The 9,671-nt window shown below is 59.5% G+C and overlaps 1 protein-coding gene across 13 annotated transcripts in view; it reads right to left on the minus strand.

Annotated features, from left to right (window-relative positions):
• SARDH (sarcosine dehydrogenase) overlaps positions 1-9,110 on the minus strand; it is a 75,633-nt gene extending 66,523 nt beyond the window's left edge. For 4 of the 13 annotated variants that reach the window (XR_010322879.1, XM_064290612.1, XM_064290613.1 and 1 more), the window contains exons 1-5: positions 8,925-9,108; positions 6,388-6,520; positions 4,225-4,583; positions 2,876-3,054; positions 1,206-1,385 (exon numbers count right to left, since the gene is read on the minus strand). Coding sequence is in view for 12 of the 13 variants with exons in the window: in XM_064290612.1 (XP_064146682.1) it covers positions 1,206-1,385; positions 2,876-3,054; positions 4,225-4,555 (690 nt within the window). In the remaining variant the exon portion in view is untranslated. Of the gene's footprint in view, positions 1-1,205; positions 1,386-2,875; positions 3,055-4,224; positions 4,584-6,387; positions 6,521-7,198; positions 7,310-8,924 lie in introns of those variants that run through there. The other 9 variants (XM_064290614.1, XM_064290619.1, XM_064290618.1 and 6 more) reach the window with 7 other exon arrangements.
• Between the last annotated feature and the right edge of the window lie 561 nt (positions 9,111-9,671).

Raw genomic sequence — 9,671 nt, forward strand, 5'->3', positions numbered from 1 at the left:
GGGCCTTCCCTCAGGGTTGACAGAGACAGAAAGCCTTCCCCTAGCGGCGGCGCCCTGAATTTGGACTAGCCTCCGAAATCATGAGAAAATAAACTTCCGTTTGTTAAAGCTAAAAAAGAAAGAAAGAAAACCCCATGGATCACAGCTCTCCCTCTGACACACACGGCGTTGCCACGAGTCAGAGTTGACGGCAATTGGTGTCTATATACATTTAAAAAAAATGTAAAGATGTCACCCTGAAGACTAAGGTGCGCCTGACCCAAGCCAGGGTTTTTCAATCGCATCATACGCATGTGAAAGCTGGACAGTGAATAAGGAAGACCGAAGAAGAGTTGACGCCTTTGAATTGTGGCATTGGCGAAGAATATTGAATATACCGTGGACTGCCAAAAGGACGAACGAGTCTGTCTTAGAACTACAACCAGAATGCTCCTTAGAAGCAAGGATGGCGAGACTGCATCTTATATACTTTGGACATGTTGTCAGGAAGGATTAGTCCCTGGAGAAGGACGTCATGCTTGGCAGAGTACAGGGTCAGCGGAAAAGAGGAAGACCCTCAACGAGGTGAACTGACACAGTGGCTGCAACAGTGAGCTCAAGCATAACAACCATTGTGAGGATGGCTCAGGACTGGGCAGTGTTTCGTTCTGTTGTGCACAGGGTCACTATGAGTCGGAAGCGACTCAATGGCACCTAACAACAACAAATGCATAAGGAGCCCTGTTGGCGCGGTGGTTTAAGCGATTGGCTACTAACCAGAAGTCCAGCGGCTCCTCGGGAGAAAGATGTGGCAGCAGCTTCGGTAAAGATCACAGCCTTGGAAACCCTGTGGGGTCGCTGTGAGTTGGAATAGACTTGATGGCAGCGGGAGGGTAGTCATATATATAAATGTGTATTTATACGTACCATACATATACATAAAATCTTCACAGAAAAATAAATGTCAAGGCTGGTCACCTCTGGGTGACCTTCATTTTTTTTGTTTCTTTGTCTTTTCTAATTTTTCCTAAAATTACATGTGTAACTGAGACCAAGGAAGACAAAAATTACAGGGAGTGCTTTTGAGAAGCTCCACTTGTCCAGCCGGGCTGAGCTGCAGCAGAAGAAGGGAAGGGCTGAATGCCCACGGGCAGAATGAGGGTCAGCTCTCCCTTTGCAGAGGGCTGGGCTCGAAGGAGGGGACCCAGGCCCTGCAGCCTCAGTACCTGGGCTCCTCGGGCAGTGGCGGCCCTGGCCAGAGTGGTGCATGTGCCAGCAGGGTCCATGGTCCCGTCGTGCGGCACATACAGGGTCCCGTAGAGGTCGTCCACTTTCATCAGCGGGTACAGTGCCTTGGTCTCTGCTGGGCTCAGTACATGCGACTCCACACCGTAGGCCTTGCCCAGCTAGGGGACCCGGAGGAAATGACCAGCCTGTGGGGAGCTCACCTTGGGCCCTCTTTTCCCCCCTCCCCTGGGCCTCCTAGGCCTCCCTCCAACCTGCCACCTCCAGGAAGCCTTGGCCACCACCATGACCCCGGGTACTTCCTGGAATTCTTGGCCAGTCACCATGACCACACATGCCCCTGTCCCAGAAACTAGCACATGTAAGGGTGTGACCTGGGCAAGCTGCTCAGTGCCTTCTCCGAAAATGAGGTGGTGATAGCTTCAGTAAGGAGCCCTTGTGGCACACTCAGCCTCTAACCGAAAGGTGGGTGGTTCCAATCCAACAGCTGCTTCAAGGAGAAAAGACCTGGCCATTTGCCCCTGGTAATCTGCTTATGGCCAAGAAAACCGTATGGGGCTCATACAATATTTGTCCTTTTGTGACTGACTTATTTCACTCAGCGTAATGCCCTCCAGACCCATTATGGGGCACTTTTACTTTCTCGCACGGGGTAGCTACGCCTTGGAATCAACTCGAAGGCACCCAACAGCAACAACAATAGTTTCTGCAGGAGATCAGTACTTGGCACTGAAGGGCTTATTCTATAAAATAAATAAAAACAACCTCCACGGGACTAACATTTGGGACCTGAGGCTCAGGCTTCCCAGGCCAGACCAGACCACCCAAAACAGAGACCAAAGTCTTCCTCAATCCTAGTCCCCGCCCTCCCCGCTAGGCCATGCCCCCATCATATTCGATTGGCCGGAGGGCAGCCAATCCCATGTCCTGAAAGGTGGGCCCTCAGGGATGGTTCCGCCCAACTAGACAGGAGCAGAGCCAATCAGAATCTCTGTGGGGGAATTCCAGATGAAGCCACGCAGTGACTTTGCCCTTCAGCAAGGGAACTTGAGCTGGGAGCTGGGCGCCTCCTTCAGATCCTTGAGCTGATGAGCTAGCGAGAAGGAGGGGGCAGAGCGGGGCAACCTTGTGTCCCCAGAGACCAGGGAGTGGGGTCCCAGGGGTTCTAATGCAGCCGGCTGCCCCTGCCTCCTGCCCTGGGCACCCGCAGGTACTCAGCTCTGCTACCCAGGAGGCCAGAGCAGGTATTCAGTCGGTGCTCAAAAGGGACGGAATTGCTGGAGGATTATCTCTCCTCCCTGCCTTGGAATTTGGGTCCTAGCTTGTCTGCTCTGGACTGGGAACAAACCCCATCCCAATACATGGCCTTCCCTAAGTTCAGGAGCGCAACCCCCAGCTGCCCCCAACCTGGTCCCTAAGCCCTGCCGGTGGGCGAACCTTCCCGTGGGCGAACCTTCCCGTGGGCACTTTGTATGATGAGAATAATGCTAATTCCTGTTCACTGGGCCCCTTTTGCCTCCCAGGCCCCGGGTATGAGCTCTGTAATGCTGTCGCCATTGTACAGGCAAGAACTGAGGCTAGAGGGGCCCAGCTACTCAGGGCAGGCCGAGATCAGCACCTGGTCCCCCCAGCTCCAGCTTTGCACACCCACCGACATGAGCCGTTTGTACTCGTCTAGACGCTGGCGGTTGGAGGCGATGAAGAGGCCCCCATTCTGGATCCAGCCCGTATGCAGCCCCGTCTCCTCCTCCAGGTCGTGGCTCACCACACGGCGTGTATGGGCCAGCAGCTCCACTTCTACGTCACTGGGCCGCAGCTGCCACAGCAGGCCTGCAGTAGGGTAGGTGACTGTCAGCCCCAGGGAGGTGGCAGTGGCACCCCCTGTTCTAAGGGGGCCAGCAGGTCAGCACCCCCATATTGGGTAGAGAGCCCAATCTTTCCCTGCAGGCTGTGGGGAGCCCCTCGAGGCTGCTGAGCAGGAGATAACAGGGTCAAAGCTGAGTCTTAGGGTGGCCCCCTCCCTGGAGCAGCTCACGGGGTGACTGTGTCAAAGGCCACCATTTACTGAGCCTGTGCTGTGGTCAAGCCCCAGCTGAGCTATCTGGGGATGACCTCATCACGTCCCAGAGCACTTCTAGGAAGTGGGCGTGGGGCTTTCAAGATGGAACGAAGGGGGTGTAAAGCAGTTCTGCTACTTGCCCAAGATGGCAGCAGTCAATGGTGGGGCCAGGACCCCAACCCAGGATGCACTGAAGCCCCAGTGCAGCAGTGGGGAAGTAGGGGGCCAGGGAGGTGGTGGGTGTGACATCGAAGGGAAGGCAGGTCGAAGAGGGAGGGCAGAGAGGCAGCGGTGTGTGGAGCTGGCTCCTGCGTGCCAGCCCTCCAGAGCAGCTGAGTGCCCTTTTTCCCAGCTCCACGGGCACTGACCTCACACTGATAGCTGAAACTGGCCAAGGTGGGAGCTACACCCCAGAAAGTGGCAGAGGCTGTGAGTCGGGAGAGCCAGGTTACCAGCACACCACTACTTAAAGGGCGAGGGCAGAAGGCTGACTGCCCTGGGGACATGCACCCAGTAGGTGCCAAGCTATTGGGATGTGAACTGCAGAGGCACCTAGTGTACATGGAGTATCTTGTTCTGGGTCCCCCCAACAGCCCCTTCCCCACCTCCTCCATTCCCCATGGACACCCCTCAAACTTGACAGCTCTGTTGGGGAAGGGGCTTCTGCTCACTGAGCAGAGAACAGTGTGGGCACCCAGCTGCGGGCTGCAGAGGCCGTGTCAACCCTTTCCTTCCCTCCCAGCTCTTCAGAAACTCGGGGAGCAAGTGGCTCCCCGAACCTGCGCTCCTTCATCCTGACCCTGCCCCTTTCCTCAGTGGTCCTATCCCTCCAGCTCAGCTGCCGCTAATGGCCTGTGGCTGTCGACCCAGAACTGGCCCTGCTGGCACAGTCCCTTGCTCTACTCAGCCCCTTCTGCCCTGTTTGTACCCCAGGTCTCTACCTGCCGTGTGCCAGGTGGTCCCTGAGGTCAGTCGCTCCCGCTCCAGCAGCACCGCACCGCTCACACCCAGCTTGGCCAGGTGGTACAGGGTCTGGCAGCCCAGGCTGCCCCCACCAATGACTACCACGTTGGCTTCGCTGGGCAGAGGCTGGCTCGGGCCTCGGGCCACCACCAAGGGGCCCTGCTCCTCCTTCAGAGTCCGCTGGTATGGCACACTCTTCTTGGTGGTGGGGCCAGCAGCCCTGGTTAGGGGGCGCAGCCCCAGGCCCTGGGAGGGGATCCATCCAGGGTGTGCGGTGGCCACACGCAGGGCCCTGCTCAGCAAGGCCATGGGGACTCTGGCCTGGACACCTGGGGTTCTGGGGAGAGGGGGACACAGTGGAGCTGTTAGAGGCCAAGGGGCCTGGGCCACCATGCTACTCCTTCCTGCCACCTCCAACAGCATTCGTTCATTCATTCATTCACTTGTGCATTCATTCATTAGTCCATTCCTTCACTTGTTCATTTGTTCACTCATTCATTCTGTGAGTATCTGTCTATTTGGTGCCTGGTACCCTTCAGACTTTGTGCTGAGCCCAGGGGAGACCATGGTGGAGGCAGCCCTCTCCAGCCCCAGAGAAGACAGGAGATTCAACTGGAAGAGGGCCCCTTGAGGGCAGGGAAGTCTCCCTGCAGAGGAGATGTTTGAACTGAGACCCAGGGAAGTGGATGACTGGTGAGAGAGGGACAGGAGAGGCCTTGAGGACAGGGGGACACAGCCAGAAACCAGACAGAGTGAGCATTCCTCAGGACACTCAGGACACAGAGAGCAGGGTATCGAGAGAACGATGGGCAGACTGAGGCCATGACAGGGCTGCCCACTTGCCTCAAGAGTCCTAACAGCTCAGGACGCTTCCTGCGGGGTGGGGGGAGGCTTTTGAAGGGGTCCATGCAACCCCATGGCCCTGTGAGGTCTGCATCTGAAGAAGAGCCTCTGGTGGTCCAGCATGGTGCCAGTCAGGGACATGGGGGGCATAGGGAGGGGGCATGGGGGACAAGGGGGGATGAGGATGGGGGAAAGAGGGTGGGGACACAGGACAGGGGGGAAGGGGCGGTCTGTGGTGGGGGTGGGGTCACATGCACAGGCAGACTTCAGGGCCAGGAGGACAGAGATGGCCTGAGGAGGGGCCCAGCATGGACCGTGGGCCAGTGGCCCCAGGGTGGGTGGCTCAGACAACCCTGAGACAGGTATGCCCACCCCCCAGGGCTGGGTCCGACACTTCCTCCCTGGCCCCTCTCAGCCCCTCACACCCCACAGCCCTGTAGAACCTGAGGCAGAAGGTCATAGGGCTCTTGGCATCCAGGCCTCCCACCCCCTCAGGGCCACCTGGTCCCAGGTCCAGGGTAAGGGCTAGGAACTGGCACTAAACTCCCCTCCTCTTTTAATGTTCTTCCAGCAGACTTCAGGGCTCACCTCGCATTTGCCTCCTTCAGGAAGCCCTCCCAGATCTCCCTGTCCCAGAAAAGTCTAATAATAATGAGTGTCCTAGGGGCCACATTCTCAGGAGAGAAGGTGCTGGCACATCCCCCAGCTGTAGGTCCTGCCCCCATGGGGAGGGAAGGACACATCCAAGGGCAGGCCGAGGGCTTCCTGCACACCTTACAAAATTGACTAGAAAAGTCAGCAGGGTGAGGTTGGTGGAGGCGTCGCGGTGGGCCCTGCCTGGATTAACATTCACGATTGGTATTAGCAACTTCCAGTGTGCACTGCATGCAGGCGCGTTACCTGCACACTCAGGTAGCACTTGCAAAGATTCTACATCAGCAATTGCTGAGGTTCATAGGGCCGTGCCTCCATTTTACAGGGAAGGAGACTGAGGTTTGGGGAGGCTCATTAAGGTGATGGCGTCACCTGGCTGGTCAGTGGCCACACTGGGAGCCAAGCCAGGGCCCCAGGCTGGTGTGACCCGGAGCCTGAGGTCTCTTGCCCCCCCTGCTGACCTCTCATCCACAGACAACATCTAGCTGGGGAGAGGGGAGGCTGGGAAGGGGAACTGACCACTGCCCCACCCTGTCCCACCTCCCCCCCAGTGGGTGGTCTGAGCCTGTGCTGGGCACAGACCCCTGTCCTGGGCACAGAGGGTTTGTGGGAGGGGCTCTCAGGCTGACCAGGAGTGCCCTCACCTGGTAACCCTTCTCTCTGCCTCTGCTCACAAGTAGCCCGAGGGCAGGAGGCTCACACCTGCAGGGTGTCTGCGCACACCTTCAGTCCTTGGAGGGGTGCCTCGGTCTTCCAGGAGCCCCAGAGGGTGATGTCCTAAGGGTGGAAGTTCAGCACAAGGTGGTCCACGTGGAAGACGTGTGTCCCCAAGCCATGCAACCAGCACACCTGGGCCTGCCGTGGTCTGGAGCCTCCTTCCTCCCTTTGACTCTCCCAAGTGAATGCTGCTGGCTATGAACCCCTGCCCTGCCTGCCAGGCCAGTCCAGGTGCTCCCTAGGGCAGGATGGGGGCTGGCAGTGGCCGGGAGGGCCACCCCAATGCCCTCCCGCTTCCCCTCCCCCAGCCCCAGGCAGCTGCTCCAACCTGAACCTGCTCTCCTGCCTTCTCCAGCTCTCTACACCAAGAACCCTCCAATCCCCAGGGGTGAGGGCACGAGATGGCACAGGCGGTAGGGCCCTAAGCAGGGGAGTGAGGGCAGGAGATGGCACAGACAGTGGGGTCTTCCGCAGGGGCTGAACGTCTGGGGCTTTCCTGACAGTGGGCCCAGAGGTGCCTGGAGCAGGCTGATAGGTGGGAGAGAGGAAGTAGGGCGAGGAAGTGCCTGGCAGGGCCTTCCCCTGGAAGGAGGCAGGGGATTCCACCCGGCTGTGCCGAGGCCCCCAGCCACCCACACGGTGCTCCGCGAAGTGCCACCCAGCCCGTGGGGTCCTGCAGGCCCAGGCAGAGGGAGGTCCCGCAGCCAGGCCAGCCCTGCCCCATCCAGCCCCGCCCACCTAGGGGAAGGCTCGGGCCACCTCCCCTACTGAGGGGACCCGGGCCAGCTCCTCCGGCCGCAGCGCCGCTTGCACAGGGAGGCCGCCAGTGCCCAGCCAAGGCGGTATCCGCCACCCTCCTTCCTCTTGAGAAGAGACTGCCCCCTTCCCCCACCCGGCCCCGGCCACCCGCTCTGGCCCGATGTCACCGCCCAGGATGGGGCGGGGATGCACCGCCCACCACCGGGCAGCAGGGCAGTAAATCTGGAGGTTAACCACTGGGTGACTAGGACAGGTTACCTCCCTCCCAGCCTCCCCTCCTTAGCTCATCTCTTAAACAGGGTAGCAGGGCTACTGTGGGGAACCCTGGGACCCGAGCTGCTCACGTCTGCCTGTACCTGGCTGTGCCTGGACAGCACTTCACACCGTGCAGAGGGCAGGAAGTGCAGGCGCGCAGCGGCATCCAGCCAGGACCCCAGCCCTGAGCTGTGCTTGGAGAATCTCGGCCTGAGTACGCCTGTGTGCGTCCAGGGGTGGACTCCCTACCCTCGAAGCAGGTCACAGGATCTGAGCTGGCCTCCTTTCTGCTCTCTAGACCCCTGGTTCCTCCCTAGCCTGGTGAGGCTCCCAGCTCCTCAGCCATACTCAACTTCTGTGGCAGGGGCTCTTGCCTCCACTTGACTGTCGGGGACACCACGGCCCAGAGAGGGAGCAAGTGCCTCAGACCACACAGCAAACGAGTGGGTGCAGCCCTGAGCCCTGTGCCCCAGTCTGTCAGGGCCACCTGTCACCCCCTGGCCTCAAGAAAGCACATCCCCAGGGGGACCGGGACACTGAAAGAGGCTGTTAATGCCCCCCTGATACCGCGACAGCATAGCCTGTCAGTCTGTCCAGCTGTCTGCCTGCCTGCTGCCAGCTTGTCTGTCCTCTACATTTACCAAGCACCTACTGTATACAAAGCAGAAACCCAAGGGGCTCCGAATCCACCAGAAATGACAGATCCAAGGATGGGGGCAAACGGCCCTTCCTTCCAGCGGGGAGCCGGGGATAGCTCTCAGAGAAGCAGCATGGGCCCTGCCACACGCTGCCACCATTTCCAGCCCCCACCACGTGGGCAGAGAGGCTAGCTCATGGCCCCCCAGAGGCTAGCTGACCCACCAGCGTGAGGCTCCCCTGGGGGACTGTGGGGTTTGAGGACAGAGAAGAAACCAGGAGAGGGCATTAAAAAAAAAAAAAATTTTTTTTTTTAGAGGGAGGGGCCTGGCAAGGATGAGGAGGACAACACCTCTGAAGGCCTCCTTAGAGCCCTGGACGGGGTGCCCAGGGTAGGGGCACAGTAGTAGTCCCAGGGCAGCACCACAGACAGGCTCTCCTGCCTCGCTGGCAACCCCAAGCAACAGCTGTTGCAAACCTGTATCAGCCAGGCGGCAACACCGTTGCCTGGACCTTGGACAGGGGTGAGGGCTGGAGGGCCAACCTGGCTGTGGCTCAGGGTTTTGGGATCTGTTGTTGATCCGGCCGTTTAGTGCCTGGCTCAGGTCTGGCAGAAGTGGAAGGGTGCGGGTCTCTCCCTTGGTCCTAGAAGGCACGACTCAGGGGATGGCCAGGGTCGTCAAGAGGGGGCCCTGCCACCCACCTGCCCATCTCTGAGCCTCAGTTTCCCCATCTGAGAAGTAGGGACTATAGGCCCGGCAATGCCAGGCTCTCGGGTGTTCTATAAATGTCCCTGGGCATCTCTAGTCTCTACCTCTATCGCCCGTGAAGAACTCCGCCGTGCAAGTTGAAATCCAGGTGGAATCTCTGGGGTGAGGCTGCCTCCGGGCTGGCAATCCCTCCCGCAGCCTCGGGCCTCCAATGCAGACGGGGACTCTGGTGGCCACGCCCGCGCCCACGGGGCCTGGGCTGCCTCCTGGCTCAGCTGACCCTCCGGGCAGGCCCGGGCCAGCCCTCACCCCCGCCCGCTGGCCACGCTCCCAACGCTGGAGGGAGGTGTCTGCAGGCCACCCTCTGACTGGGCGGGAGTCCAGGGCGGAGCAGGGGGACGGCCTGAGCGGGGAGGCTCACCCGCAGAGTGCTGCGTGCTGCCCCTGAAGGGAGGAGAGAGACAGTGAGCAAGGCAACTACAGCCCCGGCGGTGACCACCCGAGGGTGCCTGTGACCAAGGGGACGGGTGTCCCAGCCACACTAGGATCCTGGCTCCAGGCACCTCCAATCAGCCGGCATGGGGCGCCTGGCGGGGGGGAGGGGTGCGAGGGGAAGAGCTAAGAGCTTGCATCATCTAGGGAGACACCCACCTCCAGAGGGGAACTTCTGCTGCCCTGTGTAGGAATGACACAACAGGGAAGGACACCGCCAAGGGGTGCCAGCCCCGGCAGCTCACAGCCAGGAAAGTTTCCAGAGCTTTCTCTGGGGCCCAAATTTATACTGCCAAGATTTTATTTTTTCCAGTAAGAAGCCTGTAATGGATTCAATTGTGTCCCCCAAAAGATGTGCT

This window comes from Loxodonta africana, chromosome 9 (genome assembly GCF_030014295.1).
Source record: "Loxodonta africana isolate mLoxAfr1 chromosome 9, mLoxAfr1.hap2, whole genome shotgun sequence".
NCBI classification, from domain to species: Eukaryota; Metazoa; Chordata; class Mammalia; order Proboscidea; family Elephantidae; genus Loxodonta; species Loxodonta africana.